Here is a 20,913-nt window from a genome sequence, read left to right as displayed (position 1 = left end):
ATACATTGCACCCCAATAATAATTCACCCCAAAAATAGACATACAGCACCTCAAAAATAATCCAGCTAGGCATTTCTCTTGAAGCCCCAAATGCACACATTGCATTCCCACAACTGTTCCCACACTCCAAACTCACATTCCCCTTTAAGCCCCCTCCCCAGATTCCCAAGATTGTTGTAGCCCCCAAATAAGGCATACATTGCACCCCAATAATAATTCACCCCAAAAATAGACATACAGCACCTCAAAAATAATCCAGCTAGGCATTTCTCTTGAAGCCCCAAATGCACACATTGCATTCCCACAACTGTTCCCACACTCCAAACTCACATTCCCCTTTAAGCCCCCTCCCCAGATTCCCAGGATTGTTGTAGCCCCCAAATAAGGCATACATTGCACCCCAATAATAATTCACCCCAAAAATAGACATACAGCACCTCAAAAATAATCCAGCTAGGCATTTCTCTTGAAGCCCCAAATGCACACATTGCATTCCCACAACTGTTCCCACACTCCAAACTCACATTCCCCTTTAAGCCCCCTCCCCAGATTCCCAGGATTGTTGTAGCCCCCAAATAAGGCATACATTGCACCCCAATAATAATTCACCCCAAAAATAGACATACAGCACCTCAAAAATAATCCAGCTAGGCATTTCTCTTGAAGCCCCAAATGCACACATTGCATTCCCACAACTGTTCCCACACTTCAAACTGACATTCCCCTTTAAGCCCCCTCCCCAAATGCCTAGGATTGTTTTCACCCCCAAATAATGCATACATTGCACCCCAATAATAATTCACCCCAAAAATAGACATACAGCACCTCAAAAATAATCCAGCTAGGCATTTCTCTTGAAGCCCCAAATGCACACATTGCATTCCCACAACTGTTCCCACACTCCAAACTCACATTCCCCTTTAAGCCCCCTCCCCAGATTCCCAGGATTGTTGTAGCCCCCAAATAAGGCATACATTGCACCCCAATAATAATTCACCCCAAAAATAGACATACAGCACCTCAAAAATAATCCAGCTAGGCATTTCTCTTGAAGCCCCAAATGCACACATTGCATTCCCACAACTGTTCCCACACTCCAAACTCACATTCCCCTTTAAGCCCCCTCCCCAGATTCCCAGGATTGTTGTAGCCCCCAAATAAGGCATACATTGCACCCCAATAATAATTCACCCCAAAAATAGACATACAGCACCTCAAAAATAATCCAGCTAGGCATTTCTCTTGAAGCCCCAAATGCACACATTGCATTCCCACAACTGTTCCCACACTCCAAACTCACATTCCCCTTTAAGCCCCCTCCCCAGATTCCCAGGATTGTTGTAGCCCCCAAATAAGGCATACATTGCACCCCAATAATAATTCACCCCAAAAATAGACATACAGCACCTCAAAAATAATCCAGCTAGGCATTTCTCTTGAAGCCCCAAATGCACACATTGCATTCCCACAACTGTTCCCACACTTCAAACTGACATTCCCCTTTAAGCTCCCTCCCCAAATTCCTAGGATTGTTTTCACCCCCAAATAATGCATACATTGCACCCCAATAATAATAACTCAGCCCATTCCCTTTAGACCCTAAATAATGCACACATTGGATCCCAATAGTAGTTCAGCCCTAATATTTCACTCTAGCCCCAACCAATGCTTATGTTGCACCCCAATAATAATAATAATAATAATAATAATAATAATAATAATAAACCCCAAAAATGGACATACACACCCCAGAAATAATCCAGCTGGGTATGTGTCTTAAAGCCCCAAATGCACACATTGCATTCCCACAATTGTTCCCACTCTCCAAAATGACATTCCCCTTTAAGCCCCTTCCCCAGATTCCTAGGATTGTTGTAGCCCCCAAATAAGGCATACATTGCACCCCAATAATAATAACTCAGCCCTTCCCTTTAGACCCTAAATAATGCACATATTGATTCCCAATAGTTGTTCAACCCTAATATTTCACTGTAGCCCCCAACCAATGCCTATGTTGCACCCCAATAATAATAATAATAATAATAATAATAATAATACACCCCAAAATGAACATGCAGCACCCCAAAAATAATCCAGCTGGGCATTTCTTTTGAAGCCCCAAATGCACACATTGCATTCCCACAATTGTTCCCACACTCCAAACTGACATTTCCCTTTAAGCCCCTTCCCCAGATTCCTAGGAGTATTTTCACCCCCAAACAATGCATACATTGCACCCCAATAATAATAACTAAGCCCTTTCCTTTAGACACAAAATAATGTACATATTGAATCCCAATAGTTGCTCAACCCTAATATTTCATTGTAGCCCCCAACCAATGCCTACATTGCACCTCAATAATAATAATAATAAACCCCAAAAATAGACATACAGCACCCCAAAAATAATCCAGCTGGGCATTTCTCTTGAAGCCCCAAATGCACACATTGCATTCCCACAATTGTTCCCACACTCCATACTGACATTCCCCTTTAAGCCCCCTCCCCAGATTCCCAGGATTGGGGTGTAATAATAATAATAATTCACCCCAAAAATGGACATACACACCCCAAAAATAATCCAGCTGAGTATGTGTCTTAAAGCCCCAAATGCACACATTGCATTCCCACAATAGTTCCCACACTCCAAACTGACATTCTCCTTTAAGCCCCCTCCCCAGATTCCCAGGATTGGGGTGTAATAATAATAATAATTCACCCCAAAAATGGATATACCGCACCCCAAAAATAATCCAGCTGGGCATTTCTCTTGAAGCCCCAAATGCACACATTGCATTCCCACAATTGTTCCCACACTCCAAACTGATATTCCCCTTTAAGCCCCTTCCCCAAATTCATAGGATTATTTTCACCCCCAAATAAGGCATACATTGCACCCCAATAACAATAATAAATCAGCACCCCGAAAAGATATTCCCATATGCTTAGTATGAAAGAGAAAACAATGGAAATCCGCCCCTTTCTCCGCCCTTTTAGTTTGGGGGGCTTTTTGGGGTAGGGGGGAAGCTCCAAGGTGGGTGTTGCCAGGTAGGAAAGAGCCCCCCAGCAACGAAATAGAAGGAAAAAAGTGGTCCCAGGCTCTCTCCTGAGAGTTCTTGGAGAGGGAGGCTCCCTTTGGGAACGCCTTTGGGGAGATCTCGAAGTCCCCACCGAAGATACTTCCCTCCCCCCAGAAAGGGCTTGTCTTCCCCCCCAAAAGCCCCCCGTTTTGGTCCCGGAAAGAAGGAGGAAGGGGCCTTAGCCTCACCTTCTTTGACGCCGGGCAGCTTGGACTGGTCGATGCTGAGTTCAGCCATGTTGGCCTCCGCCTTTGCAGCCCCAGAGAGAGAGAAAGGGGAGGAAAAGAAAGAGGAGGAAGGGAGGGAGGGGCCAGGAAACACCGGAGGCACCCCCCTCCCCAAATGCAATACTCCGCGGCCCCGATTCGGAAGGGAGTCGGAAGCCCGGCTTTGCGCCAATTGACAAGAAACTGGGGTTTTGGCAAAGGCTGGGAGGCAATGGGGAGAGGCCCTTCCTGCCGAGAGAAAGGAGCCCACGGGAGCTGGATCAGGGCCCTTCTGCCTCCTCCTCTTCCTCCTCCTCCTCCCGAAGGGAAACAAACACGCCCCTCGCCAAGGAGAGGCCCCCACCCGGCTCTTTCCTCCTTTCCTCCCCCCCCCCCTTTCTTTCTTTTCTTCCTTCTTTCCTTCTGTCTTTCTTTCCTTCCTCCCTCCCTCCTTCCTCCCTCCTTTCCTTCCTTCCTTCCTTCCTTCTTTCCCTCCTTCCTTCCTCCTTTCTTTTCTTCCTTCCTTCCTTCTGTCTTTCTTTCCTTCCTTCCTCCCTCCCTCCTCCCTCCCTCCTTTTCTTTCTTTCCTTCTTTCCTTCCTTTCTTCTTTCCCTCCTTCCTTCTTCCTTTCTTTTCTTCCTTCCTTCCTTCCTTCCTTCCTTCCTCCTTTCTTTCTTTCTTTCTTTCTTTCTTTCCTTCCTTCTTTCCCTCCTTCCTTCCTCCTTTCTTTTCTTCCTTCCTTCCTTCTGTCTTTCTTTCCTTCCTTCCTCCCTCCTCCCTCCCTCCTTTTCTTTCTTTCCTTCTTTCCTTCCTTCCTTCTTTCCCTCCTTCCTTCTTCCTTTCTTTTCTTCCTTCCTCCTTTCTTTCTTTCCTTCTTTCTTTCCTTCCTTCCTTCTTTCCCTCCTTCCTTCCTCCTTTCTTTTCTTCCTTCCTTCTGTCTTTCTTTCCTTTCTTCCTCCCTCCCTCCTTTCTTTCCTTCCTTCCTCCTTTCTTTCTTTCCTTCTTTCTTTCCATCTTTCCTTCCATCCTTCCTCCTTTCTTTCTTTCCTTATTTCTTTCCTGCCTCCTTCTTTCCTTACTTCCTCCTTTCCTTCCCTCTTTCTTTCCTTCCTTCCTTCTTTCTTTCTTTCCTTCTGTCTTTCCTCACTCCCTCTTTTCTTCCTCCTTTCTTTCCCTTCCTTTCTTTCCTTCCTTCCTTCCTCCTTTCATTTTTCCTTTCTTTCCTTCCTTCCTACTTCCTTTCTGTTTTTCCTTCCTCCTTTCTTTCTTTCCTCCCTCCCTCTTTCCTTCCTCCTTTATTCCTTCCTTCTTTCTTCCCTTCTTTATTTCCTTCTGTCTTTCTTTCTTTCTTTTCCTTCCCTCTTTCTCCTCCTTGCGAGGAAGGAAGTGGCAAGAAAAGGCCCAGTTGGAAAGGAAAAGGAAAGAGAAAGAGGGAGAAGGAGAAAAGTGAAAAGAAGGGAAAAAGAAAGGGAAAAGGAGGAAGAGGAAACAAAGTAGGGGCGATTTCTTAAGGTGGTCTCCTCGTGAGAAAAGCCTTCTTCCTATCTTATCTATCTATCTGTCTGTCTATTTATCACATATCTCTGTATCTCATATCTATTTATACATTTGTATCTACCAATCTGTTTGTCTGCCTCCTCTCTGTTTATCTATGTATATGTCTATCTATCTAACTAACTAACTAACTATCTGCCTATCTCCTATATATTTCTATCTCATCCCTCTCAATATATGTCTGTCTCATATCTATCAATCTGTATGGCTGTCTTATATCTATCTCTCTATCTAGATGGCTGTTTCATATCTCTATCTATTTCTATTTTCTATCTATCTATCACATCTATCTATATGTCTCTCTAGATCAGTGGTTCTCAACCTGGGGTCCCCAGATGTTTTTGGCCTACAACTCCCAGAAATCCCAGCTAGTTTACCAGCCGTTAGGATTCCTGGGAGTTGTAGGCCAAAAACATCTGGGGACCCCAAGTTGAGAACCACTGATCTAGAATCATAGAATCCTTGAGTTGGAAGAGACCTTGTGGGCCATCCAGTCCAACCCTATTCTGGCAGGAAGCAGGGTCTGTCTGTCTCATATCCTATCCTATCCATCTATCCATATGTCTATCTATCTCCTATCTATATGTTTATCTCATATATTTATATATCTATTTATATGTCTGGGAGTTTCAGAAAAACATCTATTTCTGTTTTATTGACTATTCTAAAGCCTTTGACTTTGTGGATCATAATAAAGACCCGGCACAGTCTGGCTTTAGGCCGGGACATGGAACTGAGACAGCCTTGGTCGCCTTGGTAGATGATCTGCGCAAGGAACTGGACAGGGGGAGTGTGTCCCTGTTAGTTCTGCTGGACCTCTCAGCGGCCTTCGATACCGTCGATCACGGTATCCTTCTGGGCCGCCTCATGGACATGGGGCTCAGAGGCACTGCCCTGCGGTGGCTTCGATCCTTCCTTGAGGGACGGACCCAGAAGGTGTTATTGGGTGACACCTGTTCGGCCCCACAACCGTTGTTGTGTAGAGTCCCACAGGGTTCAGTCTTGTCCCCGATGTTATTTAACATCTACATGAAGCCGCTGGGAGAGATCATTCGGAGTTTCGGACTGAGATGCTATCTCTATGCAGATGACGTCCAAATCTGTCACTCCTTCTCACCTGTCACCAAGGAGGCTGTCCAGACCTTGAACCGGTGCTTGGCTGCTGTGTCGGACTGGATGAGAGCTAACAAATTGAAATTGAATCCAGACAAGACAGAGGTCCTACTGGTCAGTCGTAAGGCCGAACAGGGCATAGGGTTACAGCCTGTGTTAGACGGGGTTACACTCCCCCTGAAGACGCAGGTTCGCAGCTTGGGAGTGATCCTGGACTCATCGCTGAGCCTGGAACCCCAGGTCTCAGCGGTGGCCGGGAGAGCTTTCGCACAATTAAAACTTGTGCACCAGTTGCGCCTGTACCTTGGGAAGTCGGATCTGGCCACAGTGGTCCACGCTCTTGTCACATCCCGGATGGATTACTGCAACGCACTCTACGTGGGGTTGCCTTTGAAGACTGCTCGGAAACTTCAACTAGTCCAGTGAGAAGCAGCTAGATTGCTCACCGGAGCGGCGTACAGGGAGCACACCACCCCCCTGTTGCGTCAGCTCCACTGGCTGCCAATCCAATTCCGAGCACAATTCAAAGTGCTGGTTTTGATCTACAAAACCCTATACGGTTCCGGCCCAGTGTATTTGTCCGAACGGATCTCCCTCTACATCCCACCTCGAAGTTTAAGATCTTCTGGGGAGGCCCTGCTCTCGACCCCACCAGTGGCACAAGTGAGGCTGGCGGGGACGAGGAGCAGGGCCTTCTCAGTGGTGGCCCCCCACCTGTGGAACTCACTCCCGGGGGAGATCAGATCGGCAACCTCTCTTCTAGCGTTTAGGAAAAAACTAAAGACCTGGGTGTGGGACCAAGCTTTTGGCCATGCTGATAACTAACTAAAGGACCTGTCGATAGACAAGGACAATGGAATGGAATGGATATATGGACTCTGATATATGGACTCTGACATGAGATTGTTTTTATGATTTTATCAGGTATTGATGTTTTAATTGTTGAATTGTTATATTTTGTACTGTTTGTTGTGTGATTTGGGCATCTAATTGTGCCTTCCCTGTAAGCCGCCCTGAGTCCCCTCCGGGGTGAGAAGGGCGGGGTATAAGTAAATGAAATAAATAAATAAAAATAAATTGTGGCAAATTCTTCGTGGTATGTATGGGGAGACCAAATCTCCTTCCCTCTCCTGAGGAATCTGTATAAAGACCAAGTAGCAACAGTCAGAACTAGCCATGGAACAACAGACTGGTTCAAGATTGGGAAAGGCGTACAGCAAGGCTGCATCCTCTCACCCAACCTATTCAACTTCTATGCAGAACACATCGTGTGATGTGCGGGGATTGACGAATGCAAGGATGGGGTGAAAATTGGTGGAAGAAACATTAACAACCTTAGATATGCAGATGATACCACTTTGATGGCCGAAAGCGAGAAGGAGCCGAGGAGCCTTCTAACCAAGATGAAGGAAGAAAATGCAAACGCTGGGTTACAGTTAAACAACAGCAACAACAAAAACAAGTTTATGGCAACAAGAATGATTGACAACTGGGAAATAGAGGGAGAAAACATAGAGGCCGTGACAGACTTTGTATTTCTAGGTGCAAAGATGAGTGCAGACGCAGACTGCGGCCAGGAAATCAGGAGATGTTTCCTTGGGAGGAGAGCAAGGACCAATCTCGATAGAATAGTGAAGAGTAGAGACATCACACTTGCAACCAAGATCCGCCTAGTCAAAGCAATGATCTTCCCCATAGTCACCTACGGATGTGAGAGCTGGACCATAGGGAAAGCTGATCGAAGGAAGAGAGATGCTTTGGAACTGTGGTGTTGGAGGAAAGTGCTGAGAGTGCCTTGGACAGTGAGAAGATCCAACCAGTCAATATTTCAGGAAAGAAAGCCCAATTGCTCGTTGGAGGGAAGATGAGAGGCCAAGATGAAGTACTTTGGCCACATCATGAGGAGACAGCAAAGCTTAGAGAAGACAATGATGCTGGGGAAAATGGAAGGCAAAAGGAAGAGGGGCCGACCAAGGGCAAGGGGGATGGATGGCATCCTTGAAGTTACTGGATTGACCTTGAAGGAGCTGGGGGTGGTCACAGCTGACAGGGAACTCTGGCCTGGGATGGTCCAGGAAGTCACAAACAGACCGAAGTGACTGAACAAATGAACAACAACATTTCTATATCATACCTAACTACCATATCTGTCTATATATCTTACTTAGGCAATCCTTCGTTGTCCGAGTAGGATAATCCTCCAGGGTGGGTCCGTAAATGACTGTGGAGCCCTCTTCTTAACCTGCATCTTCTCCCACAATGAGGGCATTGGTTTCCAGGTGGAAGGCGGTCTCGGTCAAGGTTGGCTTGATGCGCCTTCCTCTTGGCACATTTCTCTCTTTCGCCCTCCATTCGTGCCTCTTCTAATTCTACAGCACTGCTGGTCACAGCTGACCTCCAGCTGGAGCACTCAAGGGCCAGGGCTTCCCAGTTCTCAGTGTCTATGCCAGAGCTTTTAAGGTTGGCTTTGAGCCCATCTTTCAACCTCTTTTCCTCTCCTTCAACATTCCGTTTTCTGTTCTTGAGTTCGGAGTAGAGCAACTGCTCTGGGAGACGGTGGTTGGGCATCTGGACAACATGGCTGGTCCGGCGGAGTTGATGGCAGAGGACCATCGCTTCAATGCTGGTGGTCTTTGCTTCTTCCAGCACGCTGACATTTCCCCGCTTGTCTTTCCAAGAGATTTACAGGATTTTCCGGAGGCGGCGCTGATGGAATTGTTCCAGGAGTTGCATGTGACGTCTGTAGACAGTCCACGTCTCACAGGCATAGAGCAGGGTTGGGAGGACAATAGCTTTATCAACAAGCACCTTGGTCTCCCTATGGATGTCCTGGTCCTCAAACACTCTCTGCTTCATTTGGAAAAATGCTGCACTCACAGAGCTCAGGCGGTGTTGCCTTTCAGTCTCAATGTTGACGTCTGTAGACAGTCCACGTCTCACAGGCATATAGCAGGGTTGGGAGGACAATGGCTTCATAAACAAGCCCCTTGGTATCCCTACGCATGTTCTGGACCTCAAACACTCTCTGCTTCATTTGGAAAAAATATATCTATGTCTATCTCTCCTATCTATATATGGCTATCTCATATCTAGCTATCTTATATGGCTCTCATGTATCTCATATCTATCTACTATCTATAAGTCTGTCTATCTCATATCTGTTTGTCTATGTATAAGTTTATCTCCTATCTATATCTGTCTATCCCATACCTATCTCCAGGCCCATAGCCAGGATTTTGATTCGGGGGAGGGGGGGGGGGGGGGCTGAGTGAGTGAAAGAGGGTCTAGCCTAGCAAACCTTTTGTATCATTACCCCAATAATACCCCCATGCATATGGGATATATTGAGTAGGGTGATCAGATCATGATATGAATCAACATAACAGTAAGGCCTTCTCACGGACCACCATCAGAATTTCGGGGGGGGGGGGGAGGCTGAAGCCCCCCAAGCCCCCCCCCCCCCACCGGCTACATGCCTGCCTATGTCTGTCTCATATCTATCTGTCTATCTGTTTCCATGTCTCTCTGTCTGTCTAGATGCGACTCAGCGTAGAGAAAGGATCGGGGTCCAAAAAGAGGAGGAGGAGAAAGTGGGAGCAGGGCAAGGGGGCGGGGAGGGGAAAGGGGGGTCTTCCGGTCCACTTCCGCCCCTCTTCCTCCCCTTCCTCCGCCTTCCTCTTTCGGGGGATTCCCCGCGAAGGGAACTTCCCCCTCCTGCGTCACTCTCCCCTCACCTGCCCCGCCTTCCACTTTCTCTCCCAGGGAACTTTGGGAAGTGTAGTTTTGGGGCAGCTTTGGGGTCTGGCCTCTCCTCCTCCTCTTCCTCCTCCTCCTGCTCCACCCAGCACACCTTCCTGAAGGGATTGGGCTCCACTTCCCAGCATCCCGGCCACGACAACAAGTTAAACATGAGCCAACGATGTGATGTGGCGGCAAAAAAAGCCAATGGGATTTTGGCCTGCATCAAGAGGAGCCTAGTGTCTAGATCTAAGGAAGTAATGCTACCCCTCTATTCTGCCTTGGTGAGACCACACCTGGAATATTGTGTCCAATTCTGGGCCCCACAATTCAAGAGAGATATTGACAAGCTGGAATGTGTCCAGAGGAGGGCGACTAAAATGATAAAAGGTCTGGAGAACAAGCCCTATGAGGAGCGGCTTAAGGAGCTGGGCATGTTTAGCCTGAAGAAGAGAAGGCTGAGAGGAGATATGATAGCCATGTATAAATATGTGAGAGGAAGCCACAGGGAGGAAGAGGGAGCAAGCTTGTTTTCTGCTTCCCTGGAGACTAGGACGCAAGGGAGCAATGGCTTCAAACTACAAGAGAGGAGATTCCATCTGAACATGAGGAAGAACTTCCTGACTGCGAGAGCCGTTCAGCAGTGGAACTCTCTGCCCTGGAGTGTGGTGGAGGCTCCTTCTTTGGAAGCTTTTAAGCCGGGGTTGAATGGCCATCTGTCAGGGGTGATTTGAATGCAATATTCCTGCTTCTTGGCAGAATGGGGCTGGACTGGATGGCCCAGGAGGTCTCTTCCAACTCTTTGATTCTATGATTCTATGACAGGCGGGAGATTGCAGGTGTTGTAGTCCCAAAGCCGGAAGGAATGAGTTACAAGTAACGACGTTAGGGGTCAGCCATTCCTTTCTGGTTGGGTGCCATTCCATGCAAATTTATTTATTTTATTTATTGTGTCATCAGCAACCATACCATTGTGTTACAATTCTAACAGAGCAAAACAAACACACAGATTAAAAAAACAAAACAAAAAAACAGATTTTGCAAACTTGGTAGTTGATTAAATGTCCTTTGACCAATCTCTGGCCCCTTGGAGTGCCTCTGGTGTTGCTGCAAGGAGGTCCTCCATTGTGCATGTGGCAGGGCTCAGGGTGCATTGCAGCAGGTGGTCAGTGGTTTGCTCTTCTCCACACTCGCATGCCCAGGATTCCACCCTGTAGCCCCATTTCTGAAGGTTGGCTCTGCATCTCGTGGTGCCAGAGCGCAGTCTGTTCAGCGCCTTCCAAGTCGCCCCGTCTTCTGTGTGCCCAGGGGGGAGTCTCTCATTTGGTATCAGCCATGAATTGAGGTGCTGGGTTTGAGCCTGCCACTTTTGAACTCTCGCTTGCTGAGGTGTTCCAGCAAGTGTCTCTGTAGATCTTAGAAAACTATTTCTTGATTTAAGTCGTTGACGTGCTGGCTCATACCCAAACAAGGGATGAGCTGGCCTTGGTCCTTTCGCTATTGGCTGCTACTTCCCGGCGGATGTCAGGTGGTGCAATACCGGCTAAGCAGTGTAATTTCTCCAGTGGTGTAGGGTGCAGACACCCCGTGATAATGCGGCATGTCTCATTAAGAGCCACATCCACTGTTTTAGTGTGGTGAGATGCGTTCCACACTGGGCATGCATACTCAGCAGCAGAGTAGCACAGCGCAAGGGCAGATGTCTTCACTGTGTCTGGTTGTGATCCCCAGGTTGTGCCACTCAGCTTTCGTATGATGTTGTTTCTAGCACCCACTTTTTGCTTGATGTTCAGGCAGTGCTTCTTGTAGGTCAGAGCACGGTCCAGAGTGACTCCCAGGTATATGGGTGTGTTGCAATGCTCCAGTGGGATTCCTTCCCAGGTAATCCTCAGAGCTCGGGATGCTTTTCTGTTCTTAAGGTGAAAGGCGCATGTCTGTGTTTTAGATGGATTAGAGATCAGTTGGTTTTCCCTGTAATAGGCAGTAAGAGCACCTAGAGCTTCGGAGAGCTTCTTTTCAACCATCTCAAAGCTCCCTGCTTGAGCGGTGATGGCATGATCATCAGCATAGATGAAACTCTCTGTCCCTTCTGTCAGTGGCTGGTCATTTGTGTAGATGTTGAACATGGATGGAGCAAGCACGCTCCCCTGAGGCAGGCCCTTCTTCCGTTTCCGCCATCTGCTCCTCTGGCCCTGGAACTCAACAAAGAAGCTCCTGTTTTGTAGCAGATTTCCTATGAGGCGGGTGAGGTGGTCGTCCTTTGTGATATTATACATTTTTCTCAGGAGGAGGCAGTGGTGGTTCACAGTATCATAGGCTGCTGACAAGTCTGTGAAGACAGCTCCTGTGATCTGCTACCTTTCAAAGCCATCTTCTATGTGCTGATCCAGAAGCAACCAGAGATTCCATGCAAAAATAAGTAGGGAATGGCAGGTGAATGCCATCCTTCCAAATACAGATGGATCATTCCTTGTTCCAGATTTTCCAAATGGGTGACACTTTTGCATTCCAGTCTTCCAAGGCAAAGGGTGAAAGAAGACATTGTGTATCAAATTACTATGTGTATATGATTCATTGTGTTGCTGGGCGTGTAAAGGCTTATATGTGAAACCTACATTACTTTTAATTCTCTGATTTAGGTCTCAACTCTAAGATTTACTTACTTACTTAGGCCACCCCTCATAGTCAGAGGATGATGGTCCTCCAAGTGTAGCATCCTGGGGGTGGGTCCATAGGTGACTGTGGAGCCCTATTCTTGACCTGTATCTTCTCCCACAGTGAAGGCATTGGTTTCCAGGTGGAAGGTGGTCCTGGTCGGGGTTGGCATGGCACGTTTCTCTCTTTCGCCCTCCATTCATGCCACTTTAAATTCTACAGCACTGCTGGTCACAGCTGACCACCAGCTGGAGCACTCAAGAGCCAGGGCTTCCCAGTTCTCAGTGTTTGTGCCACAGTTTTTGAGGTTGGCTTTGAGCCTGTCTTAGGTGACTGTGGAGCCCTATTCTTGACCTGTATCTTCTCCCACAGTGAAGTCATTGGTTTCTAGGTGGAAGGTGGTCCTGGTTGGAGTTCGCTTGGCACGTTTCTCTCTTTCGCCCTCCATTCATGCCACTTTAAATTCTGCAGCACTGCTGGTCACAGCTGACCTCCAACTGGAGCGCTCATGGACCAGGGCTTCCCAGTTCTCAGTGTTTATGGCACAGTTTTTAAGGTTGGCTTTGAGCCCATCTTTAAATCTCTTTTCTTGTCCACAAACATTCCGTTCTTGAGTTCGGAGTAGATCAACTGCTTTGGGAGACGGTGGTCGGGCATCCAGACAACGTGGCTGGTCCAGCGGAGTTGATGGCAGAGGACCATCGCTTCAATGCTGGTGGGCTTCGCTTCTTCTTCCAGCACGCTGACATTTCCCCACCTGTCTTCCCAAAAGATTTGCAGGATTTTCCAAAGGCAGCTCTGATGGAATCGTTCCAGGAGTTGCATGTGAGGAGCATTGCTTCAGTGCTGGTAGTCTTTGCTTCTTTTTCTTCCAGCATGCTGACATTGTCTGCTTGTCTTCCCAAGAGATTTGCAGGATTTCTCGGAGGCAGCGCTGATGGAATTGTTCCAGGAGTTGCATGTGACATCTGTAGACAGTCCACGTTTTGCAGTCATAAAGCAGGGTTGGGAGGACAATAGCTTTATAAACAAGCCCCTTGGTCTCCCTATGGATGTCCCGGTCCTCAAGCACTCTCTGCTTTATTCGGAAAAATGCTGCACTCGCAGAGCTCAGGCGTTGTTGTATTTCAGTGTCAATGTCAACTTTTGTGGAGAGGTAGTTGCCAAGGGACCAGAAATGGTCAACATTTTGTAATGTTACACCATTAAACTGTATTTAAGATGCCTGTGCATGAATTTTTTTAATGTGTGGAGGTCAGTGAACAACTGATACATATTAATACATGGCCCACATCATGATAGCCATGTATAAATATGTGAGAGGAAGTCATAGGTAGGAGGGATCAAGCTTGTTTTCTGCTGCCCTGGAGACTGGGGCACTTAAAGCCAACCTTAGAAACCATGGCATAGACACCGAGAGGAGAAGAGGAAGAGGAGGAAGAACTTTGCATTGTTGTAGGGTTTTTTGGGTTATATATGTATAAATATGTGAGAGGAAGTCACGGGGAAGAGGGAGCAAGCTTGTTTTCTGCTTCCTTGGAGAGAGACTAGGACGCAATGGAACTATGGCTTCAAACTACAAGAAAGGAGATTCCATCTGAACATGAAAGTAAGTAATGCTACCCTCTGTTCTGCTTTGGTTAGACCACATCTGGAATATTGTGTCCAATTCTGGGCACCACAATTCAAGAGAGATATTGACAAGTTGGAATGTGTCCAGAGGAGGGCGACTCAAATGATCAAGGGTCTGGAGAACAAGCCCTATGAGGAGCGGCTTAGGGAACTGGGCATGTTTAGCCTGAAGAAGAGAAGGCTGAGAGGAGATATGATAGCCATGCATAAATATGTGAGAGGAAGCCACAGGGAGGAGGAGGGAGAAAGCTTGTTTTCTGCTTCCTTGGAGACTAGGACACAATGGAACAATGGCTTCAAACTACAAGAGAGGAGATTCCATCTGAACATTAGGAAGAACTTCCTGACTGTGAGAGCCGTTCAGCAGTGGAACTCTCTGCCCCGGAGTGTGGTGGAGGCTCCTTCTTTGGAAGCTTTTAAACAGAGGCTGGATGGCCATCTGTCAGGGGTTATCTGAATGCAATTTTCCTGCTTCTTGGCAGAATGGGGTTGGACTGGATGGCCCAGGAGGTCTCTTCCAACTCTTTGATTCTATGATTCCATGAGGAAGAACTTCCTGACTGTGAGAGCCATTCAGCAGTGGAACTCTCTGCCCCGGAGTGTGGTGGAGGCTCCTTCTTTGGAAGCTTTTAAACAGAGGCTGGATGGCCATCTGTCGGGGGTGATTTGAATGCAATATTCCTGCTTCTTGGCAGAATGGGGTTGGACTGGATGGCCCAGGAGGTCTCTTCCAACTCTTTGATTCTATGATTCTAAGTAAATAAACTAAAGTAAATACAGTTATACTGTTACGTTAATTTTTGGCATCAGAAAGTCTCTTTATGAATCCTACATTGGGAGTGAGGTCTCCAGGTGCACATTTACACTGTGGAATTCATGCAGTTTGACGCCACTTGAACTGCCCTGGCACAATGCTCAATGTCATTTGGAGAAGCACCAGCATCCTTTTGCAGAGGAGGATTTGGCAAAGCAACGTTTCCCAGGATCCCATTGCACTGAGCCAAGGTGGTTCAAGTGGCACAAAACTGCATTCATACTGCAGTGGAGATGCATCCCAGGTGCAGCCTATACAAAAACCCCAGTTCTTTGCTTCCTGGTGGAGACCAGAGAAGGCTTGCAAACTGTGGCCAAACCCAGGCAGCCGTGAACCTGCCGTTCTGAGCTTCCAAAGAGCAGCTTTGGGCACCGCAGAGATAATTGTCCTGCAATTTGGGAAACCACATAATCACCCCTTTGCTTGGACTGATGAAGGGTTTGCAAAGATAGCAGAATCCTTTGGGATGGAGGCAGGAGCCGGACTCTGCTTGGAAGACTTTAGGAAGAATCAGGCTTTTATGAATTGCTGCAACTACTAGGATACTGCGCTTTCCCTAAAGATAAAGAAAAATGTGCTTTCTGCTTTGGGCGCATTGATCACATTGAATGAATGTAGTTTGCCCCACTTTAGCTGCCATGCCTTGATGATGTGGGATTCTGGGAGTTGTAATTTTATGAGGCCCCTGCAAATTTTGACAGAGAAAATGCTCAAAACTTCATGTCAATGAACAAAAGCATATATTATCATTATTATTTGAGACACAACAAGATGAGTCCACAGAAAACAAGATCACTAGGCTGGATTTTGTATTTGATCACACGTTGGACACTTCCCAAGTGTCTAGGAGTGTGTAATTAGAAAATGTTGACCATGTCCGCTCCCTTGGCAGCCACCTCTCCACCAAAGTCAACATCGACACTGAAATACAACACCGCCTGAGCTCTGCAAGTGCAGCTTTTTCCCGAATGAAGCAGAGAGTGTTTGAGGACCGGGACATCCGTAGGGATACCAAGCTGCTTGTTTATAAAGCTATTGTCCTTCCAACCCTATAGACAGTCCACATCTCTATGCCTGCGAGATGTGGACTGTCTACAGATGTCAACATTGAGACTGAAATACTTCACCACCTGAGCTCTGCGAGTGCAACATTCTTCCAAATGAAGCAGAGAGTGTTTGAGGACCGGGACATCCGTAGGGAGACCAAGGTGCTTGTCTATAAAGCTATTGTCCTTCCAACCCTGCTCTATGCCTGCGAAACGTGGACTGTCTACAGACGTCACATGCAACTCCTGGAACGATTCCATCAGTGCTGCCTCCGGAAAATCCTGCAAATCTCTTGGGAAGACAAGTGGACTAACGTCAGTGTGCTGGAAGAAGCAAAGACCACCAGCATTGAAGTGATGGTCCTCTGCCATCAACTCTGCTGGGCCGGCCATGTTGTCCGGATGCCTGACCACCATCTCCCAAAGCAGTTGCTCTACTCTGAACTTAAGAACGGAAAACGGAACGTTGGTGGACAGGAAAAGAGATTTAAAGATGGGCTCAAAGCCAACCTTAAAAACTCTGGCATAGACATTGAGAACTGGGAAGCCCAGGCCCTTGACCGCTCCAGCTGGAGGTCAGCTGTGACCAGAAGTGCTGCAGAATTCAAGGAGGCACGAATGGAGGGTGAAAGAGAGAAATGTGCCAGGAGGAAGGCGCGTTAAACCAACCCCGACCAGGACCGCCTTCCACCTGGAAACCAATGCCTTCATTGTGGGAGAAGATGCAGGTCAAGAATAGGGCTCCACAGCCACCTACGAATCTACAAGGAAACCCATCATGGAAGACCATCTTACTCGTCCAACGAGGGATCGCCTAAGTAAGTAAGTAAGTAATGTATAGGTCCACATAGATCCAAATAGGTGGCCTTTTGCAGCTGACAGATGGTAATTTTGTCAGCACTGGTTGTTTTCAAGTGCAGGCCAAGGTCTTTAGGCACTGCACCCAGTGTCCAATCCCCACTGGGACCCCTTGACTGGCTTCTGCCAGAGGCTTTGCAATTCAATCTTTAAATCCTCATATTGTGTAAGCTTTTCCAGTTGCTTGTCATCAATTCTGCTGTCACCTAGGATTGCAACATCGACGATCCATACTTAAATGTTTTCCACAATCTTGAGGTCAGGTGTCTTGTACTCCAAAACTGCGTTGGTCTGAATTTAGATTGTTTGTCGTGTTCATTTTCCGTAACTTATTATTATTATTATTATTATTATTATTATTAACTTTATTTGTACCCCGCTACCATCTCCCCAAGGGAGTCAGTGCGGCTTACATGAGGCCGAGCCCAAACACAACAATACAAGCAATAAAACATCAATACAGCAAATTAAAAAACATAGACAATAAAATACACAACATTATAAAAAAAAAGAACACATAATTAAAACAGTGGGAAGGACAAATGTAGAGTTAAAATTGGGAATAATGCTGTTCAGGGTTGTGATCCCACCAGTTCTTTGCCGCAGGCAGATGGTGTTTGTGGCACAAGTTCCAGTGAATCATCTGAACAACAGTGTTGTGCCTCTGCTTGGAGTCTGTCTGTGCGATCTTCTTGCAGCAGCTGAGGATGTGATCTATCATTTCGTCTGCTTCCTTGCAGAGTCAACACTTTCCAATTCTGGCCCTGATGGCATTTGTTCTAATGGCTTGTTCTTGAGCTGCTCCGCTGGACTGGCCACGTTGTCTGGATACCCGACCACCGTCTCCCAAAGCAGTTGCTCTACTCCGAACTCAAGAATGGAAAACAGAATGTTGGAGGACAGGAAAAGAGATTGAAAGATGGCCTCAAAGCCAACCTCCAAAACTGTGGCATAGAGGCTTGAATGGAGGGTGAAAGAGAGAAACGTGCCAAGAGGAACCCTGACCGGGACCGCCTTTTTAAATGATCAACTGAGAAAAATAATGTATTGTGAAAGTAATCACAGTAGAATTAATGGGGAGGCTGCTTTTGAATAAGTTTTATGTTAAAGATACATATATGAAGACATATGTATAAAGAGATATATATGAAGTTATGATTCATTCTAAAGATTACGTAATTCGTCTGGGAACGTGGCTGATCAGCTGACAAAAAGGGGAGCAGTGGAAATTATAGTATCTTGCCAACAATTGTTCTTGGCTGCGGTTCCTCGAGGACAAATTGATATTGATTAGATTGTGTAAATGTCAAGACCCATATGCGCATGTGTAAACCTGTAAATTTATGCTATAAATGCTGGAGCAAATCTGACTTCCAACTTGTGTCAGATATTGTTTTCTGGACACCCTATCGAGCTCGATAGAATTAAAAAGCCTGGAATCAGTTGCCGTCTCCTTTCTCTTCCTTCCTGATTGTGCTCTAAATGATCTCGGGTAACGAATCTTCTGCAACACCAGGACACTGACCCTGGAAGACTATCTTACTTGGACTATGAGGGATCACCTAATGAATGATCAATCCTTTATTATTTTTGCACCAACAGGTGAACTGGACTCTGTACTAGTCAAGCTTCCATTGAGGAAGGGAAGTTCAGACTGGATGCCTGAGGACAACCAGAAGATGGCTGACCTCTGCATCCGTTGGGATGTTGAATGCTTTCATGTCAGTTGGATGCTTTAGTTGTGGCTTTTTGCATGGACTAGGCAACCTTTGTGGTTTCTAGCAAGTCTGCAACTCCATGAATCTGTTCCAGGCTTGTAAAAAGAGTTCTCCAAGGTGCCCCAAGTTCTTCCCATATTGCCTTAGGACAGTATTTCCCACCTTCCTAATGATGTGACCCCTTACTACAGTTCCTCATTTCATGTCCTGGTTGGATTTCCCATTGTTCTGCGTCCTAGTCTCCAGGGCAGCAGAAAGGAAGGCTGCTCCTTGCTCCCTATGACTTCCTCTCACATATTTATACATGAGAGCCATGTATAAACATGTGAGAGGAAGTCATAGGGAGGGGGAGGGGGAGGGAGCAAGTTTGTTTTCTGCTTCCCTGGAGATTAGGATGCAATGGAACAGTGGCTTCAAACTACAAGAAAGGAGATTCCGCCTGAACATGAGGAAGAACTTCCTGACTGTGAGAGCCGTTCAGCAGTGGAACTCTCTGCCCCAGAGTGTGGTGGAGGCTCCTTCTTTGGAGGCTTTTAAGCAGAGGCTGGATGACCATCTGTCAGGGGTGTTTTGAATGCAATTTTCCTGATTCTTGGCCAAATGGGGTTGGACTGGATGGCCCATGAGGTCTCTTCCAACTCTTAAGATCCTGTGATTCTATGATTCTATTCTAGCCCAATCGTACACAATTACGATTGCAGGAGAGGAACAAGGTGGCCCTTGCTTCTGCTTTTGGGCTTCCTGGGTGAGGCCCACAATGAGGCCATTTCTACACTGCCATATAATCCAGATTACCAAAGCAGATAATCGACATTATCTGCTTTGAACTGGATTTTATGAGTCTACTTAACCATATACTTCTGTTCAAAGGAGATAATATGGATTTTCCATGGTGGTGTAGATGGGACTTGAGCTTCCTTCAAAGCAACTTTGAGTCTGTATTGTCGAAGGCTTTCATGGCTGGAATCACTAGGTTCTTGTGAGTTTTTTTTGGGCTATAGGGCCATGTTCTAGAGGCATTTCTCCTGACGTTTCGCCTGCATCTATGGCAAGCATCCTCAGAGGTAGTGGCCTCACTACCTCTGAGGATGCTTGCCATAGATGCAGGCGAAACGTCAGGAGAAATGCCTCTAAAACATGGCCCTATAGCCCGAATAAACACACAAGAACCTAACTTTGAGTCTCCTTGTGGAGATAAAATGCAGGTCATAAATAAACATAATAAATGATACAATGGGTTGTTGTATTTTTTTTTGGGCTATATGGCCATGTTCTAGAGGCATTCTCTCCTGATGTTTTGCCTACATCTGTGGCAAGCATCCTCAGAGGTTGTGGGGTCTCTGAGGACCTCACAAACTCTGAGGATACTTGCCATAGATGTAGGCGAAATGTCAGGAGAGAATGCTTCTCGAACATGGCCATATAGCCTGAAAAACCTACAACAACCCAGTGATTCCAGCCATGAAAGCCTTCGACAATACAAATGACACAATATTCAAAGCCTGGGTCTCCATAAAACTCTCCACATTTGCAAGCACTTTCAAAGAAGTTTTTCAGTTCACCATCTGGAAATAAATGGAAACAGACAAACATCTGGAAGAAGGACCTTTCAAGATCATGGCGTGCAGCATGGATGTTCTCAAGAGCAACCACAAACAGCACCACAGGGATGCATTGTGAACAGTGAGTGCACACACTATGTGCAGACATGTATGTATGTGAGAACACACACATAACGTCCTTCCACACACCCCTATATCCCAGAATATCCCAGAATGGGAAGTGTGGGCCTGTTTTTGGCTGATGAGATAGGATTGTTGTTGTTATTGTGTGCCTTCAAGTCATTTCAGACTTAGGTTGACCCAGAGCGATGGCCAGGTAAATGACCTTGGAGATCCGTATCCAGCCCTCGGGCCTTAGTTTGAATACCCCGGTATAGATGGTTGGTGCATCACTCATGTATTTATTTATAATTATTTAATTACAGTATTTATACCCCGCCCTTCTCACTCAAAAAGGGGACTCAGATAGGCTTTTGTTGGGGTTCAGCCTGGGTGTGAACCTGAACCTGATTCTCTGATTGTATTTCCTGATGCTACTGAAGACGTATTTTTCCCTGATGCTAATGAAAATGTTGATTCTGAGGTCAGTGTAGAAGAAACTCTTGCAAGCTTGGAAGGCTTGGAAAGTGAAACTACACATTCTGATGAGAATGTTTCAGAGCCAAGCGGTGATAGCTCTCCATAGAAGCTAACACCTGGGGTCCTTAATGAGGATAGAAGAGGGTAGATTTGGAAAAACAGGAGTGAATCGCAGAGTCTGCGAAGGTCAAGCAGATTAAGAGAAAAAGAAGCAAAGGCTTCAAAGCCTGGAGGCGTGTCATGAAACAGTTTCCTCGGCTTTAAGTGCCTCCCACCGGGTTGACTTGTTAGATCAGGCATCGTTCAGACTGAGGCATTACCTTGGCAGATTTCCCGTCTCCCGTGGCCTACATCCCAA

General features: G+C 46.6%; 1 protein-coding gene across 3 annotated transcripts in view; it reads right to left on the bottom strand.

Annotated features, from left to right (window-relative positions):
- The window catches only part of CCDC50 (coiled-coil domain containing 50), a 74,122-nt gene extending 70,538 nt beyond the window's left edge, over positions 1–3,584 (bottom strand). Inside the window, exon 1 of one of the 3 annotated variants that reach the window (XM_067466140.1) lies at positions 3,269–3,584. In XM_067466140.1, the coding sequence (XP_067322241.1) occupies positions 3,269–3,317 (49 nt within the window). In that variant the 5' untranslated portion in view covers positions 3,318–3,584. The remainder of the gene's footprint in view (positions 1–3,268) is intronic. The other 2 variants (XM_067466139.1, XM_067466141.1) reach the window with 2 other exon arrangements.
- Positions 3,585–20,913: the final 17,329 nt, after the last annotated feature.

Source organism: Anolis sagrei, chromosome 3 (genome assembly GCF_037176765.1).
Source record: "Anolis sagrei isolate rAnoSag1 chromosome 3, rAnoSag1.mat, whole genome shotgun sequence".
In the NCBI taxonomy this organism is placed as follows: domain Eukaryota; kingdom Metazoa; phylum Chordata; class Lepidosauria; order Squamata; family Dactyloidae; genus Anolis; species Anolis sagrei.
Note: the sequence above shows the minus strand (reverse complement) of the source record. Positions and strands in the feature narration are given on the sequence as shown.